Source organism: Sprattus sprattus (genome assembly GCF_963457725.1).
Source record: "Sprattus sprattus genome assembly, chromosome: 3".
Lineage (NCBI taxonomy): Eukaryota > Metazoa > Chordata > Actinopteri > Clupeiformes > Clupeidae > Sprattus > Sprattus sprattus.
The window spans coordinates 26,567,375-26,594,874 of NC_137922.1; the positions used below are offsets into that span (position 1 = coordinate 26,567,375).

The 27,500-nt window shown below is 43.6% G+C and overlaps 2 protein-coding genes across 2 annotated transcripts in view; both read right to left on the reverse strand.

The window, feature by feature from the left end:
* smc5 (structural maintenance of chromosomes 5) overlaps positions 1 to 19,766 on the reverse strand; it is a 27,904-nt gene extending 8,138 nt beyond the window's left edge. Inside the window, exons 1-14 of the mRNA XM_080836023.1 lie at positions 19,598 to 19,766; positions 18,394 to 18,535; positions 8,998 to 9,050; positions 8,654 to 8,816; positions 8,181 to 8,315; positions 6,561 to 6,701; positions 5,819 to 5,980; positions 4,965 to 5,036; positions 4,507 to 4,762; positions 3,957 to 4,111; positions 3,527 to 3,640; positions 3,217 to 3,311; positions 2,851 to 2,983; positions 2,340 to 2,513 (exon numbers count right to left, since the gene is read on the reverse strand). Of these exons, the coding sequence (XP_080692149.1) occupies positions 2,340 to 2,513; positions 2,851 to 2,983; positions 3,217 to 3,311; positions 3,527 to 3,640; positions 3,957 to 4,111; positions 4,507 to 4,762; positions 4,965 to 5,036; positions 5,819 to 5,980; positions 6,561 to 6,701; positions 8,181 to 8,315; positions 8,654 to 8,816; positions 8,998 to 9,050; positions 18,394 to 18,535; positions 19,598 to 19,749 (1,947 nt within the window). The 5' untranslated portion in view covers positions 19,750 to 19,766. The remainder of the gene's footprint in view (positions 1 to 2,339; positions 2,514 to 2,850; positions 2,984 to 3,216; positions 3,312 to 3,526; positions 3,641 to 3,956; positions 4,112 to 4,506; positions 4,763 to 4,964; positions 5,037 to 5,818; positions 5,981 to 6,560; positions 6,702 to 8,180; positions 8,316 to 8,653; positions 8,817 to 8,997; positions 9,051 to 18,393; positions 18,536 to 19,597) is intronic.
* Positions 19,767 to 22,938: 3,172 nt separating this feature from the next.
* Positions 22,939 to 27,500, reverse strand: part of LOC308362691 (MAM domain-containing protein 2-like) — a gene marked incomplete at both ends in the record, with an annotated part of 12,685 nt that continues 8,123 nt past the window's right edge. The window contains 4 exons of the mRNA XM_080835419.1: positions 22,939 to 23,043; positions 23,455 to 23,714; positions 25,029 to 25,175; positions 25,909 to 26,005. Coding sequence (XP_080691545.1) covers positions 22,939 to 23,043; positions 23,455 to 23,714; positions 25,029 to 25,175; positions 25,909 to 26,005 — 609 coding nt within the window. The remainder of the gene's footprint in view (positions 23,044 to 23,454; positions 23,715 to 25,028; positions 25,176 to 25,908; positions 26,006 to 27,500) is intronic.

Consider the following 27,500-nt stretch of genomic DNA (forward strand, 5'->3'; position numbering starts at 1 on the left):
TAAATTGTGTATATGTACAAAAATGTGTATATACTAATGTGTATATTTCGCTGCTATAATAATCAAAGAAAGCAGGTGTTTGATGGTTGTTTACATTTGCCTTTGTCAGTAGTTTGATTTGTATGCTATGCTAGGCTATTTGCAGATTCTGGTCCATTTTTCTTAATGATGGTCAATTATAAGTAGTTAAAGAAGCACCATTTTGATCATTTAGATTTCGTTTCATTATTTCAAAGAGAATGAGCTGTGGGAGCACAAGAACAGTGAGCCTTTAACAGCGATTATCATAGACATATATAATGTATGTATTATGTCTATGGCGATTATAGCCTAACTATCAATATTTTAACAGGGAGAGAAAACTTTGTTTGTACCCCACGTAGATCATTAACCCTTCAATATATATACGACTTAATGAAATCGGTGGATATATGTAAACGCTAAAGTGTTTTTTAAAGCTGCAGCTCCAATGTTCACTTGCGTTTGTTTACAGGCAAGTCGTCACCTCCAAAAGATGGCGGCGAGTTGGCACGTTGCAGCAACGTTCTGAAGCAGACAATGGGGTGTCTATGTATATGGGCCATTCTACCGAATTGATGCAAAGTCATGTCGGATATATTTTGAGTTTTTTTATGGTTTATTTCCAAATCTTTGTCCGTATGTATATTGTACCATATCTAAAGTACACATATCTAGTAAAATAACAGTCAAGTTTTATATTGTATTTTCAGAATGTGTTGGAAAGTTTTTCCTCTTCCAAAAATTGTCACTACCGAAACATCACATTTACTATAGTAAAAAAGTATTATTATTGACCTGTTCAGATTGTGTTTCCTTCCCTTCTCTGAAGAGTATTTTTACAAATATTTCTTGAAGGTTTTCACAATGAAATCCATAGAAATGAATTTTTTACCAAATTTTCAAGTTCAATTAATCTGTTTCGGTAGTGACTGCACTGTTTCGGTAGTGACTGCACTGTTGGATGGATGTTCATTTCTCTGTCAAAATCATCCAAAAGTTGCTCTGGGCCGCCCTTTAGTCCACACAACACATTTATTTAAAAATTATGGGATTGAACTACTTACCATTTCATTTTGTCACTACCAAAATCATCTGGTCACTACCATATGTTTCGGTAGTGACTGTTTCGGTAGTGACAATTCTAGCTAACTTTAAGCATAAATAAAGAATTCTAGCAAGCACACGGCTTGCAAACACATCTTTGAAGAGGTGAACACACATACAAACAGAAGATTTTCCATGAAACCCCAAAAGGTTTACTTAATTGAAGAAAACATGCGTTTCGGTAGTGACAATTCTTAAGGTTACACGTCGATTTTCAGACTTTGGAACACATTTATATAAAAACTATGGGATTTAGCTACTTACCATTCAACCATGAGGGACAGAGATGCAGTGTCACTGCATGGTCAAAAATGCAGAGTCGTGGCTAAAACACAGGCTCAGCCAATGGACTAAAACTCTTGTGTTTCGGTAGTGACATGAAAACTAGGGACATGATTTTTTGAGTATAGTAAATTGATTTAAAAATTAAACCCACAATAAATCTTAATATTCCAAGTTCTGTTTCAACCCAATCATAAAGATCTTTGAAATTAAATCATTGAAAAAAATGTAAAAAAATGTTAAAGTGTTATTTAAAGGCATTGAAATTTAGATGTCAGGGTTGGGGACAGCTACTTCCCAATAGAAAGTACCCTATAAATGATGATTTTGTATATATTTAGCTTATCACTATCTCATGTAATGCATTGGGTTTATAAAGACCATAACTTTTCCTAATTAATTATCTATGCCTAAATACCTAATTGTTTTGTTAATAGTTTTTATTGTTGAGGGACTGCATATTACACAAATTCGGTAGAATGGCCCATATATGTCTATGCCCGTACCTCTACAGGGGTCAGAGTTCACAGCTATGTCATTTACCCGTAGCTCTACAGGGGTCAGAGTTCACAGCTATGTCATTTACCCGTAGCTCTGCAGGGGTCAGAGTTCACAGCTATGTCATTTACCCATACCACTACAGGGGTCAGAGTTCACAGCTATGTAATTTACCCTATGCTGGTCACAGGGGTCAGAGTTCACATCTATATCATTTACCCGTACCTCTGCAGTGGTCAAAGTTCACAGCTATGACATGTACCTGTACTTCTACTGCCTGCAGGGGTCAGAGTTCACAGGGGTCTATCAGCAACGTTGTTACTGGCATCACCACAGCACTGTCACACCGTCTCCACAATCGCTACGGCTACATGATCACGAGGGTCACACCATCAACACTATCACTATGGCAACGGAGGAGAGAGGTGACTGACCCTGAGCTGCTCCTCCAGCTTGCGTCTCTCCTCAGCATCGATGGTGACGGTGAGGAACTGAGGCGGTCTGAGCGCTGAGTTACTGGAGATGGTCTTGCTGGAGTACGACGACTTCTTCACCGTATACTTCTCATCCGCCGTGTAGATCATCCTCAGCTGGGAGTCCCTGATCACCTGAGGAGCCCCCCCACACACACACACACACACACACAGAAAATCAGTAACTCCCACACACAATATCAGTAACTCCCTTACAAACCCACAGAAAGTAAGTAACTCCCTAACACACACAAAATCAGTAACTCCCTAACACGCACACAAAATTGGTAACTCCCTCTTACACACACACACACACTCACACAAAAAAACAGTAACTACCTTATTATTCATTGAATTCAATTGTATTTATAAAGCATCAATAGCAATTGTCTAGGCGTTTTACACACACACAAACACACAAAGACAAACACACAAAGACAAACACACACACACACACATACACACACAGTACCGTTTCAATCATGTTCTTGGTTTGTTCCGTGCCGACAGGAACCTCGTTGACACGATACTGATAACACAAGTAGCTCATGATCTCTTCAGGGGCATCAAACAACTCCCTCAGGTACGAGAAGAATCCAAATCGACTACAAACACACACACACACAGAGAAAGAGACAGAGAAAGAGACGTTGAGTGAGTTTTGGACAGCTTCTTGAAAGACTTTGATGAAGGACAAAAGATTGCCCTAAATGCAGCGACTGCTGCTGTCTACTCCTGCTGGAGCCCAGTCATACTTCTCCTACCAAACTCAACACACACACACACACACACACACACACACACAAACACACACAAACACACACAAACACACACACACCTGAGGGCCGCCAGAGGTCTGCTAGGGGGTTTGGAGGCGTGAGAGTCCTGAGGAGCGATGACTGCATTCACACGCAGGTTCTGAGAATCACGCACCTGAAACCAACACACATACACAGATACACAAGCACGCATGCATGCAGACACAAACACACACACACACCCACACACACGCACACAGATACACACACACACAAACACATACAGTCAGGCTCAAAAGGAGAAGGCCGTGTGAAACAATGTGTGTGTGTGTACTGTATGTATAGTATATGTATGTATGTGTGTGTATGCATGCATGTGTGTGTTCTAACCTCAACCATGAATCTCTCCATGTCCTCTTGCTTCTGGAAGACGAAGGCTCGCAGGTCATTCACAGGAATGTGACTCTCGATGTACTTAGAGTGACGAGCATCACGGACTCGGATCTACGCACGCACACACACACACACACACACACACACACACACACACACACACACACACACACACACACACACACACACACACACACACACACACACACACACACACACACACACACACACACACACAGACACAGACACTTTTCATCCCTCGGAATTTCATTAACAGAGTTCTACAGTCACTCACCAACATAGCCCAAACACACAACACACACACCCCTGACCTCCAGCATCATGGGTCTTCACAGTGAATGAGAGAAACACACACACACACACACACACACACACACACACACACACACACACACACAGCTCTCACCTCCAGCATCATGGGCTCGTAGGCGTTGCCGCTGAAGAGTTGTTTGTTCTGCCGCAGCCACATCAAAGCCTTATGGGTATCGGAGAAGCGACTGCGAAGCTTCTCCTCCTTCCGGTTTAGCATGTCTTCAAGACAGCGCATACGCTTCTCCAGTACTGCACACACGCACACGCACACAGTGAGTACACCATACACGACAGACTCATAAGGAGGAGAAGCTGTGTGTCTGTGTGTGTGAGTGTGTAATGTTTGTGTGAGTAAAATATGTGTGTGTGTGTGTGGGAGTGTGTAATGTGTGTGTGAGTGAGTGTATATTGTGTGTGAGTGAGTAAGTGTGTAATGTGATTGTAATGTGATTGTGTGTGTGTGTGTGTGTGTGTGTGTGAGTGAGTGAATGAGTGTGTAATGTGTGAGTGTGTAATGTGCGAGTGTGTAATGTGTGAGTGTGTAATATGTAATGTGCGAGTGTGTAATGTGTGAGTGTGTAATGTGTAATGTGTGAGTGTGTAATGGTGTGTGAGGGTGTAATGTGTGTGTGACTCTCACTCACGTTTGAGTTCAGCAGTATCTCTGTCCCTCTGTCTGCGGAGATCTGATCGCTCCACCTCCACGCGTCCTCGCTCCTCCTGATTGGCTCTCAGCTGGCCGTGCAGCTCGTCAAGGCGGGGCCCCAGGTCGTCATGGTCACCGCAGCGCTGCAGCTGGGCCTGCAGGTCTGCGATCAGGTGTCGTGTGTTCGCCATGCGCTTCTGCCGATCCGCCTCCTCTGCCTCCTTCAGACTCACAGACTGCTTAATATCTTCTATCTGCACACACATGCACAGACACACACACAGACACACAGACACACAGACACACACATACACACATACACACATACACACATACACACAGACACACACACTTCATGTTAGTGATGATTTCCAGCATTGCTTCCGTTAGCTGGTAATTATAATAATAAATTCATTGGATAATTACCAATTTCCACGCACACACATAAAACCTGACCTGTTTGTTCTTATTCTCCAGCAGGTCCTGTTTCTGCTTGCATTTCTGAGTTGCATCCCTGATGCCTACAGTCTGTAGGTCACACACACACACACACACACACAAGCACACACAGACACACACACACACACAAAGAGCAATAAAATTCAATTCATCACTCCATCAGCCCCTGATCAGTGCTGTGTGCATATTCTCTGTAAGGAATAAAATGTTGTGGTCATGAACGATGCCTGTGACGCTGGACCCACTCTCACTCACTCACTCACTCACTCACTCACTCACTCACTCACTCACTCACTCACTCACTCACTCACTCACTCACTCACTCACTCACTCACTCACTCACTCACTCACTCACTCACTCACTCACTCACTCACTCACTCAGTGGGTGTGGGTATGGGTATGTAAGTGTGTGTGTGTGTGTACCGTCTCTTTGATCTGGACATGGATTGGCTGGAGCTCAGTGTGTGTGTTTGATCGTGTGAGAGAGTGTGTGCATGAGTGAGAGAGTGTGTGTGTGGTGGTGTAAGAGAGGGTGTGTGTGTAGGGGTGTGTGTGTGTGTACCATCTCTCTGATCTGTTCGTGGATGGGCTGGAGCTCTGTGTGTGTGTGTGTGTGTGTGTGTGAGTGAGTGAGTGAGAGAGTGTGTGCGTGAGTGAGAGTGTGTGTGTGAGTGTGAGTGTGTGTGTGTGTGTGTGTGTTGGGGTGTGAGAGAGAGTGTGTGTGTGTGTAAGTGTGTGTGTATGTGTGTGTGGGGGTGTGAGAGTGTCTGTGTGTTTGTGTGTGTGTGTGTATGTGTGTGTGGGGGTGTGAGAGTGTCTGTGTGTTTGTGTGTGTGTGTGGTGTGTGTACCATCTCTTTGATCTGGTCGTGGATGGGCTGGAGGCGGTTGTCGATGTTCTGGATCTTTCTGAGCATGGGCGCCCGCTGCTCCTTCAGCTCCTTGAGACCCTTCCGCACCTCGTCCCTCTCCTTCTTCACCTGCTCCAGCTCCTTACGAGCTGTCTCATACTCCTGCACACACACACACACACACACACGTTACACTGCTGCTCCAGCTCCTTACATGCCATCTCATACTCCTGCACACACACATACACGCGGGCACACACAGGCAGGCAGACAGACAGACAGACAGACAGACAGACAGACAGACATACAGACAGACAGGCACACAGACAGACACACCACCCATGGCCTCTTCTTCTCTAGCAGCTGGATGAGCTCACACTCACACAAAACACACACACACACACTCATCATCCCTTGGAATTTCATTAACACAGCTCAACACTCACCAACTCAAGATTACACATAGCCCTAACACACAACACACACACCCTGTGTCACCACAGTGAGTGACACACACACACACACACACACACACCCCCCCCTCACCTCCAGCATCATGGGTACTCACACACACACACACACACACACACACACACACACACACACACACACACACACACACACACACACACACACACACACACACACACACACACACACACACACACACACACACACACACACACACACACACACACACACACACACACACACACACACACACACACACACACAGACGCACCACCCATGGCCTCTTCTTCTCCAGCAGCTGGATGAGCTCCAGGTGTCTCTTCTTCTTCTGGTAGCGCTCCACATCATGCTTGTTCCGCTCGTTCCTCTGGATGGCCTTCTTCAGGAAGCTGGCCTTCTCCTTACACACGTTCTACACACACACACACTATCATTAACAGGGTATACTGGATTGCAACACACTCTCACTCTCTCTCTCTAGCCTTTATAGAGTATACTGCATTGCAACTAGGCACACAACGGAAAACATCAACAAGTAACATAAGCTTTAGATCAAGAATGTATTTGAATTAGGGCTGGGCGACAAAACGATAAAAATTATTATCGCGATAATGACTTCCCTCGATAAAGCTATCGTAACATTAATTCATTTTCAATAATATCGATAATGTCGATAGAGAATTAGGAGAATTAGGAACAGCAGTCCATTTAATTTCTGTGATGCAGCAGGAAGTTGCAGAGAAATGGTAATTCAGGGTGGCCGCGGGGCATTAAAACGTTTTAAATCGCTGCGTTGTCTATGGTTAGGTCAGAGTGTATCCCTGGAATACTTTGAGTAGTAAAAACACGAACTATGTCCTATGTTTCCATTGTGCACTTTATTCGCAAATGTTATTTTCTTGCTGTCGTTCAAAATGATCGGAACTTCTTGCTCTGTTAGGGCTGAATCTTGTAGCCTAGACTCGAGGCAGAGCTGCCAAGCGTCACGCTTTGAGTGTGACAGTCACGCAATTTGACCCACTCACACCACATGCCACACTTGACATTTCTCACGCTTATTTCCCCTTTCAATACTCTCAATTTTTTTTCTCCATGATATTAAACTTTGGTCCTGCAGCTTCGAGTCACTCTGATTGACTGACCGAGATAACCAATCCCTCAGTCCTTTGTGCCTAAATCTAACCAACCACGGAAGGCACCACGCAATATAAACCAATCAGAAGCAACGTAAGGCGGGTCTTGAAACCCACTCGACTTTTCCCTGCTTTCTAAAAGAAGTACGTAACTCAATCGTGTTCACTGTTGATTTGCTGTTTCTCCTAGACGAACCGGTTATTATCAGACATCAGTTTGTTTACTTGGAAAGATTACTGTATATTTCCACTTTTGATTTGTTTTGAATTTGAGAAATGTTGGGAGGTTACAATAAAAAAGAGACATTGAAACCTTTGGTTTGTACAGGCGTTCTTGTCTGAAGCAAATGAAACAGACTTCATTTATATCGTCTTAAATCGTTATAGAATGAAAATATAAATATCTATCGTGATCATTTTTTACCCATATCGCCCAGCCCTAATTTGAATGCTGGTATTTCTAAAGGCAGGTGTACCTCCAGGTCTCTCTCCTTGTTCCGAATGAGGTAGAGCATGCTCTGTGTGTGTGTGTGTGTGTGTATGCGTGTGTGTGTGCGTGCGTGCGTGTGTATGCGAGAGTGTGTCTGTGTGCGTGTGTCTCTCACTGCTGGCATTTCTAAAAGGCGCATGTGTGTGTGTGTGTGTGTGTGTGTGTGTGTGTGTGTGTGTGTGTGTGTGTGTACCTCCAGGTCCCTCTCCTTGTTCCGGAAGCTCTTCAGCTCGCAGCTGTGTGTGTGTGTGTGTGTGTGTGTGTGTACCTCCAGGTCTCTCTCCTTGTTCCGGAAGCTCTTGAGCTCGCAGTGGAAGTTGTACATCTCCGGCGGACCCACAGACTTCTCCGTTGCCTCCAGCAGCTCGATCTTAGTCATCTTAGCAAACTCTCCCACTTTCTCCTACGCACACAGACACAGACAGACACACACACACACACACACACAGACGGTAACGGTTACCCATCACCCACTTAATCAGCAGTCCAACCCCCCCTCCCCTCCCAGGTGTGTGTGTGTGTCTGTGTGTGTCTGTGTGTGTCTGTGTGTGTCTGTGTGTGTCTGTGTGTGTCTGTGTGTGTCTGTGTGTGTCTGTGTGTGTCTGTGTGTATGAATGTATGTATGTATGTGTGTATGTCTGTGTGTGTGTGTGTGTGTGTGTGTGTCTGAGAGTGTGTGTGTGTGTGTGTGTGTATTTGAGAGTGTGTGTGTGTGTGTGTGTGTGTGTGTGTCTCTCTTACCTGGGGCAGGAACTGGCACAGGTTGCCCACCTGGATGCGTAGAGCCCTCACTTCCTCCTCCACCTGCTTGCTGTTGGCAGGGCGACCGTTGAGTTGCCACACAGACTGGTTACTGTCCACATTCATCTCCCTCTGAATGATTAGATTACCAGCCGTCCTGTACCTACACACACACACACACACACACACACACACACACACACACAGACACACACAGACACACACACACACACACACACACACACACACACACACACACACACACACACACAGAGCTGAGCAGTGTTGTAAGACAGTGGAGTGGAACTGAAGTCACACAGTTGACCGCCTCATCTCAAACTTACAGTTCGATCTCCACCATGCCTTTAGAGCATCCTCTCTTCACATACAGGCCAACCTGCAGGGAGAAAACACACACACGCGCACACACACACACACACACACACACACACACACACACACACACACACACACACACACGCACAAACACACACACACATACATTAAAGACTGTAACACTGCATATCTTTGCATTACGCCATCTTACACACACCTCATCATTAACATCTTACACACACAGACTTCACCATTAACACACACACACACACACACACACACACACACACACACACACACACACACACACCACCATTAAAACAGTGAATGCAGGCCAACACAGCTGCAATGACTGCACTGTCTTCCTTGCTTCCCTTGTTTAATGTTAGTATAAAGGTGATCCACTTGGACGATCTGACATTTGATGTACCTTGAGTTAGGGTTAGACCAGACATGGGCAAAGTACGGCCCGTTGGGCTTTTTAAAATATTATTTTTTTAAATTAAATGACGCGTCGACTATAAAAATCCACGTTGACCATTTTTCACAATCGACGTCGTCGATTTTGTTGACTTATCGTTGCAGCTCTATGCCGCACCGAGCCTGCGTGGCTGCTCTAACCTGTTAATGTAAATTATAAAGAAGTTCAAGTGAGGTCATTGGTTTAGGCGCAGGCCTCAGATGTTTTCATGATGGTTGAACAGTCACCCGCGAGTCAAAAACTTTGCCCGCCCCTTGGTTAGACTCAAGCTAAATTTATGCTACTCCGATTTCACGGAGTCGGACACAGGGAACGCCTCTCCGAATTAAACCACTCTCTCCGAGCCCTTTTCGAGCACCTCGGAGTGGCTGTCGTGCGCCTTATTATTCTTCTAACTAACTTCGGAGTAGTATAAAGTATAACTTCGGAGTAGTATAAATTTAGCTTTAGACCTAAGGGATGAACCTTGGGTGAGGGTTATAGCTAGGGATGTACCTTGGGTTAGTGTTAGAGCTAAGGGATGTACCTTGGGTTAGGCGAGGGTGTAGGGTGTGTTAGGGTTAGCGGGTTAGACCTAAGTAGGGGTGCAACGGATCAAAAAAACTCACGGTTCGGATCGTTCCTCGGATCAGAGTCACGGATCGGATCATTTTTCGGATCAGCAAAAAAAAAAAAAAAAAAATAGACAAGACAAATAAACATGTGGAGGAAGGGGCTGCTTAAATGCCGCGGTGATGAGCGGTTGTTGAGCCGCTTTCGGTTTCACTCCTGTCAGTGAAACACCGGGGTGATGTCGCTGTAAATGCGTGGCCATGCTCGATGTGTTTCCACTGTTGTATGGCTTTCTTGTGCCACAGTCAGTGGCGGTTCTAGACCATTTTTACTAGGGGGGCCAAGGAGGGGCCAGGGTTTAACCAGGGGGGCACATAAAAAACCAGCAACAAATGATATTTAAAGATTATAAACTTATATTACTTTAAAAACATATAAACATGTATAACTTAACATTATAAGAATAAGTGCAAGAGAGGTAGGGCCATACAAAATGAACAACAAGTCTTTTACAGTCATTTAACCCACCATGGGCAATGCTGAAATCACTGTTACAGATAGTACAGTGTGCAAGACTGTAATTGTGGTTTCTTTTTATAAGACAGGGGTACGTACACCTTTGTATAGTCTGTTGTAAAATGTCTTACATTTTCTTTTTGGGGTGCCCTGTTCCTAGATACACTGAACTGATTAATTACAGTGCATGAAATGCCCTGTATTGTTATTCCTAGGCTTCTTCTTCTTCTTCTTCTTATTCTTGTTACCTTTTTCTGCGATTAATTCAGCCCGAACCGCTTAACGTAGAAACTTCATTCAAACTTTGTCGCGTAGGTCTTGTAAACGACACTTATGCTATGTATTTTTCACTTTTCTAAACTTTATACTTTTCAAGATAATAAAGAAAAACGAATATAAATTTCTCCCATTGACTTACATTGGGTTATTATGACATCATAATAGGGTCTTTAAACTGGCTTGCACCTGTGCTTTACTGACACCTGTGCCAAATCCAAAGAACCTCTTCTCTCTCTGTCCCTCTCAATTTAACTGTAACTAGGAACATTAAGACACCATCCATTCTCTATTTTTTTTCTCTCCATCTCTCCATCTTTCTCTCTCAGTCAACTTTCTCTCACACTCAATCTCTCTTCTTCACTCCATTTTGATCTCCTTTTTTCAATATTTTCACTCTCTCTTTATCTCTCCATCCAGAGCCACTCTGGTTCACTCTTCTTTCCTTCTTCCACTCTTCATTCCTTTCTTATTTTCTTCTTCCATTTTTCTTTCCTTCTTCCACTCTTCTTGCCTTTCTTTTTTCCTTCATCCACTCTTCTTTCCTTCTTCCACTTTTCTTTCCTTTCTTCACTCTTCTTTCCTTCTTACACTCTTCTTTCCTTTCTTCTTTCCTTCTTTCACTCTTCTTTCTTTTCTTATTTCCTTCTTCCACTCTTCTTTCCTTCCTTCACTCTTCTTTCCTTTCTTCTTTCATTATTTCACTCTTCTTTCTTTTCTTCTTTCCTTCTTCCACTCTTCTTTCCTTTCTTCACTCTTCTTTCTTTTCTTCTTTCACTCTTCTTTCCTTCTTCCACTCTTCTCTCCTTTCTTCACTCTTCTTTCCTTTTGTCTTTCCTTCTTCCACTCTTCTTTCCTTTCTTCTTTCCTTCTTTCACTCTGCTTTCTTTTCTTCTTCCTTTCTTAACCTTTGCATTTCATGCACTGGTATTTCCTTCAGGAAATGCATTTTCTAGTTTCATTATTGATTCATTCGGTCGGGAGAAGAGATAAAAGCCCGCCCACACTGAAAATTAATTTGTTGACTTACCGAAACAGGTAAATCAGGATGCTCCTGAGGCACACACGCACAGTCTCTAGGTCCCTCTCCCTCTCTGTCGTGAGCGCGCTACACAGATGCTAACGCAGTTTGGATCACGTCTGTCTCGTGTGCGCGGTCTGCCTCGCTCGCTCTAGATTCCGGGAGATTTTAAGTAATTTGCGGGCATCAAGGAGTCGTTATCAATATGCGGGAGACTCCCGGAACTTCAGGGAGACTCGGGATGTCTGTGTATTCACATAACATCTGGGAAAGTCAACAGGCATAGGATATTTCCATCTTTTGGTTCTTGAAAAAAATCTTCTCTGCCTTCATGTGGCAGAAAAAAATCACCAGCTCAGCCGATAGACAGTTGTATATCATCACTATGGTTACCACTACAGGCACAGGCAGACTACCAGCTTAAGTTTAAAACCCAGCGATCTATTAATGATAGGGAGCGAGCTAGACATTTAAATCGTAGCTCCTCTCTCCAACAAGCACCACACATGGCAAACTACAGTGCGCTGTTTTAATTTACCCGTGTGGAACGTTGCGTCGCATTAGTACCGCTTTTGGCGCTTGGTGTAAAATCATAATAAATTCATATTTTGTTTTATTTGGTCAGCATGGTCATTTATTTTTTTCATAAATCAATCCGCGGATCATGCGTGTGCCGAACCGAAATAGATGATCCGAACGGTCAATTGATCAATGATGATCCGTTGCACCCCTAGACCTAAGGGATGAACCTTAGGTTAGGGATAGACTAAGGGATGGATGTACCTTGGGTAACAGTTAGACGTAGGGATGAACATAGGGTTAGTGTGTGTGTGTGTGTGTGTCAGCGTTTCCGTTGTCCGTTAATTAAAATAAAATGAAATTACCGAAAATATCACATCTCACCGGTCAAAATGTCTGATTGGAATTTCTTAAAAATCCTGTCCCCCAAACACAATCTGAATTTGACAACAATCCTAATATTTAGGCCTATAAAGAAAACGTGCACTGCCCTTATTATGTTTTAAAGCAGTCGTTCTCAAAGTGTGGTCGGCCAGTGCCCCATAATGGTCCGCGACGGCCAAAAGCAAATTATTATAACATACAACTCAGAAAGAAGGACACAGCCAGTAGCCTTATCTAATAAACAGTTGCCTAATCTATTAACAAGGTCATGGATTGGTGGCTTAAGGGTTCGTCCACACTAGCCCGGGTAAATACAAATACGCGTATTCGCAATGAAAACGATCTCCGTCCATACTAGCGTTTTCATATCGTTTTCCAAAATGTTTGCCGTCCACACTAGTACGGGTGTACACGGGTACATGACAATCGTTGTCATGGTTGCGCCACTTGCTGCTCTAGTCCTCCGAATATAACGTAGGACTATTTACTGATCACGGGTAGGAGCATTACCTACATACAACTCGAGCTACACTACCAAGTGCTTCACTCTACATTGTGCTTAGTGTTAACATACATGAATGACCAGCAAACGCAATGGGTATGCCCTCAATTGTATAAAATGGGAACGTGGATGTTCAGCATTGTGGATGTTGGGCAATTGACAGCCAATGATATGGGTCAATATTGACATGTGACCCATCCAAATATAACCGTGTGTGTTTCCGTTGGATAAAGTTCGTTGGATGAAGTTCCCGCAACTGTGTCTTCAAGCAGTATATTCCTCCGTTTACTTTTTCATTCTGTAGGTTATACCAGTAACTGGGTATGCACGAGTCTCCGTGCAATTCAAATCTGACAGAACTGCCCGAAATGTTTGATATACGCAGACTGAGATAGCTAGGCAATACAAAAAGTTAAATCCACTTGGGCGTGAGCTAGAAAGGATGGTTAGCAGGAGCAACAGAAAAACTATGGACAGATCAAGCAGCAGCCGTTGGTCTCAGCTACTTAACTTGTGGCAATTGATTTTGAAAGGACTGGCCGAATGGTTTAGTGATGAGACTATGTATTTGGCGGCATTTAAAACAAAGCTCCGGAGCTACAATAAAATGTGTTCAACAGCCACCTATGTCAACTTGATGAGTGCAGAAATCATGTGCTTCAAGAGTGAACTGTCCACTACCACCTAAGGACATGGAGGAATCGTGCCATATCTTTCAGGTGCTTGTTGATCTTCGAATTCACCGGGCCATTTCACGACTATCAATGAAGCTGTATTTATAGTCACAAACAGCTTGGACGTTTAGCAAGTATTTGTTCTTTATGTTGATGAAGTCTGAAAGATTTGAACACGGTTGTTTTATGTCTATGTGTGTGCCATCGACAGCGCCTATGCACTGATGTAGGCTATAGGCTACCATAGTTTTGGGAGAAATGACTGGTAAGGTCTGCTACTGCAGGCGAGTGAGTGGCAGGGTGCTGTACCAAGGTGAGTGATAGCTGTACATACCTACCTGACAATGTTTGATACCGTTCGACGGGCCAAGCTAAATAAGTTAGCGGTTTTGCACAGCCTGCTTCTGTCGCTGAGGTAGTACAACGTACCGGTCACCTTTTTAAACACCTGCACTGGCTCTCTCATTCCAGTAGCCTGGCCTTTAATATGAGGGCGTAAGATTGCACTCAATCTGTAAAGGTTCCCTCTCGATAACCTGAAACTCTCCACTCCTCGGGCAATATTATTCCCTTTTGTAAAACATTTATCTTTTATTTTTCTTGCTATTTATTTTATCTTGCAAATATGTTTTATGCATCAACCACACAAAGTTCATTCCCTAAATAATTATGACTCTGATTATGTTCAAAAGTGTTGTCAAATAAAGAAACTGGTTATGATTTACTCTGTTTGTCTTACGTGACCTGTCTGTTATTTTGCGGCCTCTTCTCCTGGTTTACGAAGTTCGTGCTTACCTAAGTACATTGTAAGTAACCCCAAAGAAGGATTATTATTTAGGTTCGTTTTGTGCCTAATTTGATACGTGCCTAAATTATCATTCATTATTTAAGGAATTATAGAGGCTTCTTTCTTATAGATACATTGGACTTTTTCTTTGATAAGGATAAAGGTATCGCAAATTTGTTTATGCCACTGTGAGTCTGTACGCTACGGATCTCGTTAAAGACGGATGCATATGCATAAGCTTGAGTAATTGTCTAGTTTAATGGACCAGTATGGCTCTTAAGGTGGTGTTTCACCCGTTTATTAAATATACTGCTAGAAAAGGAAGAAAATAAAAAGAGTAATTTCACCAGCCTTAAACGTTTCATTGCCACTACATATATGGTTATCCATTACAACATTCACTAACTATAGCCTACTAAGGACATTGTACAGACAGCAGCATAATCATTTCACCTCCAATGTTAATTTTAAAGTTCTAGCCTCTCAAGCGCAAGCCACCCCTAGTGCCATAGCAACCGAACGTCATCGTATCTGAAAAGCTCCGTGGACCCCGTCCCCACTACTACTTGAACGCGGCGTTTTCAGATGTCTCCGGCCAGGGGAGCGTATTCGAAAACCTCCGTTCTCAGTCTTCGAATTCGCCGTATTAGTGTGGACGGTCAATGCAAACGCAGACATATTTATGCGTTTCTACATTTACCCGGCCTAGTGTGGACGCACTCTAAGACAGGGACTATGAAAAGAAAATTAAATGAGAAAGCCTCTGACATGCACAGACAAGGAGAAGGTGCAACGACGAGATGGTTCAGCCTTATTATCCCGCCGCGGAGCTGCATTCAAACAGCGTTTTTTTTTTATTCGTCTGGCGCCAGGTCTGTGTAGGCATGTTGTTCCGGGGATTTTCTATTTAGTTAGATGGTCTGCAAGTTTTTTTTTATTGGCTAAGTGGTCATTGGTCTGAAAAAGTTTGAGAATCACGGTTTTAAAGAAACAGGCTATTCTGACATTCGAAAGTTATTAAACAACACACATAATTTTAAATGAAGCGCAAACAATCGGTTTGCAAACAAGGAGCGAACTGAGTGAGAATGATCAAACATGGCCAAGCAGACAAGCCTTAAAAGCTTTTTTCAGAGGCTAAACGCAACTGATGAGGGTAACTGTCTGATGAGGATGAACCTGTAATACCTGCAGTGTTGCGTCTGAACGCGATTCATTTCATTCTACTGTCTATGCCCGTGCGTGAGAGCGTAGAGCGGTATTGCAGACAGATCGAGATTTTGAAATATTATAGCTCGCAACATATTGAATAAACAACTGAACAAATTCATTTTTTGGAGCTATGAACTAAGTTCAAAATTTTGAATTATGAACTATGAACTGAACTAGTTCATGTAGAACGGGGGTCGGCAATAGGCGGACCGCGGTCCGGACCCAACTGACTTCCTCTCCGGACCGACACACCATTGACCCTTCCGCAAACTCCGCCCCCCTTAGCAACGTTTGGTATATCAGTCAAGCATTCACGTTTCCCAGGTTCTCAGCATTGGAATGAATGGGGTGGCAACATGTTTTCAACCGTGTCAATTTCAGCTCTACCCAAAGAAATCATAAGCATTTTTTGGAAAAACAGCAAGATCTCAGATCGAAGCAGGCAAAAGGGTCTGCAATATGCTTATATAGGCTACAACCACGACATTACATGCCGTGTTTGTAGACAGACAAATGCTAAGGCTAACAGGTTCATTCCAGCTATGTTTATTTGTTCTATTATCTACACAGTAGCCGCTACGCAAACATGTAAGGTGGTAAAACTGAATCGTATTTTAAGCAAGGGTTTTCTCACGTTTTCGATGCAGTGGGCAGATTTTAGCGTCATAGCTTCTTGGAACAAAGTAGGTGCTTCTGTTTACGTTGCTGGCATTCAGCTGATGGGGGGGGGGGGTCGTCTACATTGTTTGATCCACAGCAGGCATTTCTCTCTCTGGGTCTTGGGTTTTGGGAAGGGATAAAATGTTTCCCCTCCCTCCAGCCTTTTTGGATATCGACTGTCAGAATTACACACTCCATAAGCACAACGTTTCATTTTCTCTTCTCGAGCAGACGTCTCTCTCATTGACTTCCATTCATCAAAATGGCTCGCTTGACTGAGGTCCCGAGCTTAGTAACCGTTGCCATGCTATGATTGATCAGTTACCGTTTTGGGGAGTGGTCGCGGAAGGGTCAATTGCAACAATAAAATTAATAAGGCGATTTTTTTTTTATATATATAATTTTGACCAAGCGATTTTAACAACTGATGCTTAGGTGACTTTTATAAACCTGTTAAATACATTAAATTAACTATAACTGTATGGTAGGCTATGTTTTTGTTTAAACCTTATAATGCCAGTAGCCAATCAGATGATAGCCTATACACAGCACGTGCTCGCTGTCTAAGCTGCAAGCTGTGGGACTGGTGCACGCAAGCGCTGAAAAATTGACAGAAGAAAAGAGTGCCTTCAGTTGAGAGAGAAAGCTTCATTGCAGTTAAAGAGAAAGATGGCGTGCTCTAGGAAGAGAAAGGTAGGTAGTGAGAACAGAGCTTTTAAAGAGGAGTGGACAGACTTATTCATGTTCATTCTGCCTGCGTGCAGCTCTAAGCCTGTGTGACTGATATGCTCCGAGACAGTGGCACTCGTCAAAAGCAGCAATGTAAAACGCCACTACGAAATGAAGCACAAAAAATTCGATATAAATGACCCTCTCAAATCTGAAGTGCGTGCACAAAAAAATAAACGATCTTTAAGCCCAGTATGCCCGATCTACAAACATGTTGACTAATTAATTCACTGCACAACAACGAGCAAACGAGTGTTCATTCCGAGTAGCATGGATTTTGGGTCAGGATAAAAAAAGCTTGAAATGAAGACCTTCATTTGATCTGATAGTCAGTTGTTGACCAAACAGACAGTGATACTACTAGCGCCTAAAGTACTTATATTGGCTAAATATGCCTCTGAATCATAATACACACCTTGACTGTTGGTACATAAAACACATGCAGTCCTATATCAGTGAAAACAACGGTCATAAAAAATGTGTGATAGACTCCCGGACCCAAGCTTGAGGAATTTTTTTGAAACTGGACCCATTAGGATTTTAACTGCCTACCCCTGATGTAGAAGGTGAACTTTCCAAACGCTGAATACCTGAAGCCCCAGATGTTCGAACAGCTTCACCAGAGAAAAGGCCGAAGTGTCGGGCGTGTATGTCGGAAAGGTGTGACAAGTTCCCTTGGCTAAGGTGCAAGGTAATTGATGGTAACAGTAAAATGTTCTGTAAGCACTGCGAAAAGGCAGGACGACGCAACGGATTCACAAGAGGGTCGAATCATTTTAGAATCTCTGGTGTCATTGAACATAGACAGAGCAATGACCATGTTGCGGCGCTCAATTTAACGCCACAGGAGGTTGCGATTAACGGACACTTATTGACGCACATCAGACATTTATGTTTTTTTCCCATTGTAAACTTAGGCAAATAAACATGTTGCATTCTGAACGACCTGATTGTGTAATTCTTTAAGCTACTCATGCCATCATAGGCTAATTTAGAAGCAGAAATAGATCTTTGACCGGCTTATCATTAAAATGTCCGGAAATTTTGACAAGCAACATTTTTCTCTAGCGGAACCTCTGGTGTGTGTGTACCTTGTCTCCACGGCCCAGGATGGCAGTCTTCCCGGCCAGACCCAGGCAGATGGCACAGACGATGCTGGACTTGCCCGTTCCATTGGCGCCAACAATCATGTTGAGGTTGGGCCCCGGGTACACCTCTGCCAGGTCATATGTGCTGCGGGGAAAGAGACAAATCCAGTGACTATATACACACACACACACACACACACACACACACACACACACACACACACACACACACAATTCCCTCTAGCACCGCCTAAGAGCACGGGTGTAACCTGTTCAAACTTAAGCTAAATTCCCGGGCTGCTTTGGCCAGCGTCTCACTGCTGTAAAGCTTCACAACTTTTATGTCTATGTACGTTAACTTATCTCTCGTTATCGCATGTAGTGAAATGTGAAACCCCTTTGCCCTAGTGATAGTGGACTATCGGAGAGCAGTTTACATGTAAATGCCAGACTTGTACTATGAAGCAATATCAGTAAAGGTGTCGAAAACAAATATTTCTCAGTGTCTGTACAGTAATAACCTGTTAAATGTGACATTTCAAGCGATGTGTCTTTAAACGGACTACAACTGAAGTCACGTACCCTGCTTCACCGTAGCATAGTTGCTATGCCTTCTCCTTCACGCGAGCCCCGGACACCACCGGACAGCTCTACCTGTGAGTTGCGACACTGCTTCGCGTGCCCTCACCGAAAACGGTTATCACCTCGCGAAAAACAGATTCAGCCAACAAGGCACAACAAATCGGTATTAAGATCAGTTCCGTCGGGCGCACTGAACTGAGACGTTATCTGTACGCCATATTCGCTGTAGTTCCTCGTCGCACAAAAACGAAACAATTTAAATTGTGGCTGAAAATAAACTATGATCACCATAATCAGTAAAGTTTCTCTCAGAGCATGGCATGGAAGCCATTTCACTAACTTGAATAGACCGAGACATATTTCCCCATACCATTCAAGAACGCAATCCGGAACATCAAGGATGATAGTCGCGTTAATGTTGATACTCACTGCTATCCCGTGTTCTGTCGTATAGATTATGAGACCATAACGGTGATAATATAACGTTACTCCTGCTATTAAGTTCTACAGTATATTAGGTAACTCTTCCGCTGATCGCAAGCTAGCAAGACAGCTATCATAGCTAACGTTAGCAAACAACAACACAGCAGCCGTTCTACTTTCGGTTCAGGTGACAGGCACTTACAGAAAGTTTTTCATTTTTATTCGACGTATAGACCCTTCCACAAATTTCTCACGGGCGCCATCACCATCAGCAAAAGGGTCCACTTGGCTAGTAGAAGGTTTGGATTGTGAATTAGAGTGACTTATTCGCTTCCTTTTGCTCTGAAGCGCCATTCTGCATCTGTAGGTCCGTGTTGACAGTCGTCGTCCCCTCACAATTCAGTTCGCGCGCAACCGGAATTGGGGAAAGCATTTTATTGGACAAGGCTTGTCACATGGCCATGGGTGTGTTTCCACTCTTTAGCCGCTGGAGGGCAGTGCTAAGCAGCAACACAGTCAAACGGTGTCTTTACTTCGTCTTTCTTTTACACAACAGAAAGGGTTACGGTGTCCATAAATGTGTCTACCGGTAAATGTCTTGCTGCTGCTGGACCTAACTGCAACCCTTATCATTTTAGATAGTTGTAATATTGTTGTGTTATATATTGTCCCTCGTCGTCGCACCAACAGGAGAAGTTTCGTTGTTTGCAAATACTATGACAATAAAGGCTTTTCTATTCTATTTTATCCACCTCTTTCATTTCAGGCAAGGCGTATTTCTACAGCTCTCACTGTTGCTGTGGTAAACAACTAAAAGGGTTGTCATTATACTTTTAAATGTTGGCTACATTGCATTGTCAATCACCAAAGAATCAGCTAACTTACTTCAAATACGACAGGCGGGCCCACCCCTAACTATAACACCATCTGTTAGTATTCAGGCTGTCGTGCATCAGTTTTGTTCACATGGCAACATTTTAAGCTGAATTAAAAAGTTTAATGTTTTGCGTTTAATGTGGAAAACATGTAATTAGTTTAATAACTGATAAATACATATTTTGGGTCACACTTAATCTGTATGTCCACCTATAGAATATCCACACATGCTATTAACCACAATTTATGGTTTAGGGTAGGGTAAGGGCTTGATGAGGTTAAGGTGATTTTCAGTTATGTTGCTGTTCATATGATGTTCAGTCAATGATGTTTTTAACAATTAGACTAAAACTTGAATGTTAACAAACCAACTGTAAAGTGTAGGTTAACCATCTACATAAAGTGTTACCATATTTTTGATATATATATATAAAAAACATAAAATGCATATTATCTTGATAAACAATATTGCACACATTGTGTTTGTTAATAAGTGATGTTTCCATTTTCCTCGCCTGGGAAACCAGATGGCTTGATTTGGTCTTCTGCATATGGGGAAATATAAAGTCAATATGTCAATATGACATCACCATAGTAACACATAAAAGAGTGTCAGAGTGACAATATGACATCACCATAGTAACACATAAAAGAGTGTCAGAGTGTCAATATGACATCACCATAGCAACACATAAAAGGGTGTCAGATAGTGGGGCAGATAAGAGCAGTTTTTGATGATGAATCGTTCAAATGCGGATACAAGCGCCAAAATTGATCTCATCAACAGTTTGCCCCCACAGAGCTCAAAGACATTTGACGACTATGCATCATTTGATTTTGTCCCAAAAGTACAGGCATACCCTGCGAAATACAAAAGAACAGACATAGTCTTTGACAAGGTAGGCTGCATTTGGAGTCAGGCAACAGTATTTCAACCAGAATCAGAGAGTCCTTCTGTGGATGCAAGGTAGAATGGAAGATGCGAATATTACCAGTTTGGTCTTACTTGTACAGCTCTGTGCAGCTGTAGGTGTCTGAACTTTCAAACATTTTAGATGTCTCAGAAACAAAATAGAGCTAACCTCAATAGCATGATACATTCTGTTGATTAAACATTCTTCATATTGAATAATTTTTCTGTCTTTTTCCATGTTATTTACTAGAGATGGCACCAAAAGACCCTCAATCATTAAGAGTTTTTACATTATTGATGTTCCCAAGGCAAATAACAGAGGATTTAATGGTAAAAATATAAAAAATTGTCCCATGGGTACAATTCTGTGGCAGAATATGGCTGTCAAACAGCAAAATTGGCGGCCATCTTGGAAAATGGCAGCCATTTTGGAAATGTAAGTGGCTTATCATTAAGATTTTTACATTATTGATGTTCCCAAGGCAAATAACAGAGGATTTAATGGTAAAAAAAATGTCCCATGGGTACAATTCTGTGGCAGAATGGCTGTCAAACAGCAAAATGTACGGCAATCTCGGAAAATGGCAGCCATTTTGGAAATTGAAGTGGCTAATCATTAAGAATTTTTACATTAATGTTGTTTCCAAGGCAAATAATAGAGGATTATATGGTAAAAATATAAAAAAAATTCCCATGGGTACAATTCTGTGGCAGAATATGTCTATCAAGCAGCAAAATTGGCGGCCATCTTGGAAAATGGCGGCCATTTTGGAAATGTAAGTGGCTAGCGTTCTTTTCTTAATAAAGGACCTCAGAGGGATACATGTACCAATTTTGGTGCTTGTATCCACATTTGAACGATTGTAACAGTATCTGCCCCACTAAGATTGTCAATAGGACATCACTTATGCGAAAGATTTATTGAACGTGTTAAAGAAAGCGCTGTCTGCAGAGATGAGTGATGTAGCAAGGTTGCTAAAGATGGTGTAATAAAGCCTATGATGTAGTGAAGCTGATGATGATGTAATAAAGCTAATGATTATGTAGGGATGATGTTGAGTGAAGCTGATGATGATGTAATGAAGCTATTGATGATGTAGTGAAGCTGATGATGTAATGAAGCTAATAGTGATGTAGTGAAGCTGCTGATGGTGATGCAATGAAGCTGATGATGTAATGAAGCTAATAGTGATGTAGTGAAGCTGCTGATGATGATGCAATGAAGCTGATGATGTAATGCAGCTGATGATGATGAAGTGAAGCTGATGGTGATGTAATAAAGCTGATGATGAGGTAGGGGTGATGATGTAGTACAGCTGATGATGATGTGAAGCTGATGATGTAATGAAGCTGATGAATGTTGGTGGTGGTCGGAGGGGCCGTTGGCGCTGATTGGCTGCCACGCTTCCGTCAGTCTGCCCCAGGGCAGCTGTGGCTTCTGATGTAGCTTACCACCACTTGTATGACTGTCTGAATGAATGGACTGGACTGGACTACTCTGTAAAGCGTCTTCGGGTATATAGAGAAGCGCTATATAAAATTGAATTGATTGACTGATTGATGATGTAATGAAACTATTGATGATGTAATGAAGCTATTGATGATGTAGTGAAGCTGATGATGATGTAGTGAAGCTGATGATGTAATGAAGCTGATGATGTAATGAAGCTGATGACCTAATGAAGCTGATGACCTAATGAAGCTATTGATGATGTAGAGAAGCTAATGATGATGTAGTGTGAAGACCAGTTGAGCTAGAGGACCAGTACAGTACCTGGGCACAGCCCTCTCTCAAACATGATGTCATCAATGGCAGTGTCACTGCGTACAGAGGAGCCTCTGGAGGCCTCAAAGACAATCTGGCCAGGAGAGATGAACAGATGTGCAATTTTACAAATAACATATACAATCTTACCAGGAGAGATGAACAGATGTGCAATATTACAAATAACATCTCCTCCCACTGTCTCTCTATGTGTGTGAGTGTGTTGTCCAAAGGGGAAATGTATGAAGATGCATGAAGTTACAAATCAACTTGAGCTTTTGAAGAATCAAACAAATGGCAGTGGATACTGTGATGTAGAGATGCTGATGTATCATGGGTAGTGCAGTCTTGTATACTGTGATGTAGAGATGCTGATGTATCATGGGTAGTGCAGTCTTGTATACTGTAATGTAGAGATGCTAATGTATCATGGGTAGTGCAGTCTTATATAATGTGATGTAGAGGTGCTGATGTATCATGGGTAATGTAGTCTTGTGCCTTTCACCTGATGTTGTTCATCACACTGGTAGTTCACCGTGGCCCTCAGCCACGAGATTCCCTGCTCGCCGGAGCGTTTCCATAGTAACACATCCCTGCCGTCCAGCGCCTTCCGCAGCAGCACACTGAGGTCGCCGGTGCCCGAGCCGAACATGCTGTAGAAGAAGCGCAGGCAGTGCTGACCTCTTGACCCCCGCAGCATCCCTGAAACCAGCCTCGCCTGCTGCCCCGTCAGCATCACAGACGCCTCGATGTGGAGGTAGTGTCCTAATTTCCACACACACACACACACACACACACATCAGGTGTGGAGGTAATGTCCTGTGGGTTAGGGTTAGGGTTAGGGTCATTAAAGACGCCTTGATGTGGAGGTAGTGTCCTGTGGGTCGGGTTTAGGGTTAGGGTTAGGGTCATTAAAGACGCCTCGATGTGGACGTAGTGTCCTGTGGGTCAGGGTTAGGGTCATTAAAGACGCCTCGATGTGGAGGGAGTGTCCTGTGGGTCAGGGTTAGGGTCATTAAAGACGCCTCGATGTGGAGGGAGTGTCCTGTGTGTCGGGGTTAGGGTTAGAGACGCCTCTATGTGGAGGTAGTGGCCTGTGGTTCAGGGTTAGGGTTAGGGTCAGAGTTAGGGTCATTAAAGACGCCTCGATGTGGAGGTAGTGTCCTGTTGGTCAGGGTTAGGGTAAGGGTTAGAGACGCCTCGATGTGGAGGTAGTGTCCTGTGGGTCAGGGTTAGGGTAAGAAATGTATAGAACATGAAGGTAAGGGGTGAGTGGTTTGAGAGGGTGAGGGTGGGTGGTGTTTGAGAGGGTGAGGGGTGGGTGGTGTTTAAGGGGGTAAGTGGTGGGTGGTGTTTGAGAGGGTGAGGGGTGGGTGGTGTTTGAGAGGGTGAGGGGTGGGTGGTGTTTAAGGGGGTAAGTGGTGGGTGGTGTTTGAGAGGGTGAGGGGTGGGTGGTGTTTGAGAGGGTGAGGGGTGGGTGGTGTTTGAGAGGGTGAGGGGTGGGTGGTGTTTAAGGGGGTAAGGGGTGGGTGGTGTTTGAGAGGGTGAGGGCTGGGTGGTGTTTGAGAGGTAGAGGGCTGGGTGGTGTTTGAGAGGTTGGAGGTTGGGTGGTGTTCGAGGGTGAGGGGTGAGAGGTGTGTGAGGGAGTGAGGGGTGGGTGGAGGGTGAGGGGTTGAGGGGTGGTTGGAGTTTGAGGGGGTGAGGGGTGGGTGTGTGTGAGAGGGTGAGGGGTGAGTGAGTGGGTGAGGGGTGGTTGGTGTGTTCAAGGGGGTGAGTGGGTGAGGGGTGGGTGGTGTTTCAGAGGGTGAGGGGTGGTTGGTGTTTCAGAGGGTGAGGGGTGGTTGGTGTGTTCAAGGGGGTGAGTGGGTGAGGGGTGGTTGGTGTGTTCAAGGGGGTGAGTGGGTGAGGGGTGGGTGGTGTTTCAGAGGGTGAGGGGTGGTTGGTGTGTTCAAGGGGGTGAGTGGGTGAGGGGTGGGTGGTGTTTCAGAGGGTGAGGGGTGGTTGGTGTTCAAGGGGGTGAGGGGTGGGTTGTGTATGAGGAAGTGAGGGCAGTCACATGTCTAACCCTAACCCACTCACCTCTCCCAGAAGTGTGGTCTCTTGTAGGCCCAGTGAAAGCGGTGGGTGTGGCCCCTTGGTTCCTCAGCCAATCAGCGGAGTCTGTTTGGTCCTGGGCGTAGCCACACATCCCCGCCTCAAAGTCACAGAGGAAGGGGTCTGGAGAGCCTGCAGGGGACGAGGAGACCCTTTTATTCTCACAGAACACACACACACACACACACACACACACACACACACTCACACACACACACACACACACACACACACACACACACACACACACACACACACACACACACACACACACACACACACACACACACACACACACACACCGTGGTCTGGAGAGCCTGCAGGGGACGAGGGGACCCTTTTAATCTCACACACACATACACACACACACACGTGTATATATATGCGCACACATATATCATACACAGAGATATATTCAAAAAACTGATAATGACTTCAGGATAAATTAATCAAGTGCCTTGTATTCATAATTACCTTGTATGAGTCAGGTTCATATGTAAGCAGGAACATGGCTGTATCTGTGTGTGTAACTTAGTCTGCATATGTGCAAGAGCATGTTTTGATCAGGGGTGATAAGAAGGGTCAAACTGTGCTTCTTCCGACCTTGTGTAAAACTGACATCCTTGCAAGACAGAAAGCATAGTAAGATAACCTTGGACGTCAGAGAACCACCACGTGGTTATCCCTGCTGACAAAGAGTTTTGTCATCAGAGAACACTAACTTCAATCTATATAAACCTTATGCAATGTGTTTAATATTGCTTCTCTTTCGTCTGCTGCAGTCTGGGAGTGAGCCTGGGCTCCCTCTCTCTCTGAGAGCCCCCCTTCCACACACACACAAACACACACACATCTTCATATCTACCTGAGAGGGGCGCACAGTCCCCCAGGCTCATGCTGATGTCATCAAGGCCAACTGATGAGCAGTTCCAGAAGCTCTTACAAGTACTAACAAACACCACCTGCCAGAGTGCACACACACACACATGGACACACATGGATGGACACACACACACAGACAGCTTTGTAAGCAGTTTCAAACCTGAGAGAATTGCATGATGCAGATACAAAAACTCACATGTGTTTGCACACACACACACACATTGGCCCTCATTCTCGATCATTTTCTGTAATTTTTCAGAAATGTTTCTTAAGCGACCTCGTAAAAACAACGTAAGGGAAACGCTTCCGCTGCATTCCCGCACGCTTGAAAATGCGTTCATAAGCAGCCGAAGTCTTCTCAGCTGTGTTCCCTCGGATTAGTTTCTTAAATTGATGCGCGTTCTGGTGAAAGTGGATTTGCATACATACAGGCCCCGCCAGCTCCTTATTAGGGCACGCAGCTATAGCCAAGTGTGCTGTCGGAATTTCCCAAATCCACACGAAAGCAACTTGTAACAGGTGTTCATTAATAAGGTGGAGATCTTTTCTTACGTTGAACTTCCGAAGTCCGTAAAACACATTTAAGAAGTCACTTTAAAAAAAAAAAAAAAATCGAAAAATAGACACCATAAGTGTGAAGACAGGTCACGAGTAGGAGTATAAATTGCAGTCAGTGCTATGTTTTAATAAAGCCACCATAAGTGAGAAGACTGGTCACGAGTAGGAGTATTAAATGCAGTAAATGCATGTAATAGTTTTTAGAGATTGGCTTTAGTGTTTATTTATCTATTCACTTACATTTGCAGTGTTCGTGTTCATTTACATTCACATTCAGTCATTTAGCAGAAGCCTTTGTCCAAAGTGACGTACAAGGGAGAGAACAGTCAAGCTACGAGCAATAGAGACATAGTGTAACAATAAATACTACCTCGTAGAATCATGACTATAAATGTGAAACGTAATTGTTAATGATACAAATGTTGTCGTATTTATTATTATTATAATTATTTTAATCCGAGGATGTCTGTAGAGCTGACGTGAACACAATCACCAACGGGTTCTCACAAATTCAACCGTTAGGCCTAACCCTTCTAACACAGAGTTTTTTCAAATGTCAATCCTCAACGCGATTCCTCAAATAACCACAAGAGGGCCCCGTGGAATCGCATTTGAGAAGATTCCGGAAGGGTTACGACTGCTATTTCGCGTTCTGAAAGTCTTCTGAAGTTCAGAAGAAATCGCAGGTGAGAAAACTATGGAGATTGGCAAATGTTTTCCTAAATCCACCGAAGTGGAGTTCCTTCTGAAGTCCTTCTGAAAGTCTTCCCAACTGCTGTCGAGAATGAGGGCCATTGTCCTTTAGTTAAACTCACACACCCAAACTCACATGTGTTCGCACACAAACATTGTCATCTAATCAAACTCATACTTGTTTGCACACACACACACACACACACACACACTTATCTAATCAAACTTACACACCCAAACTCACATGTGTTTGCACTCACACACGCTTATCTAATAAAACTTACACACCCAATATCACATGTGTTCGCACACAAACATTGTAAT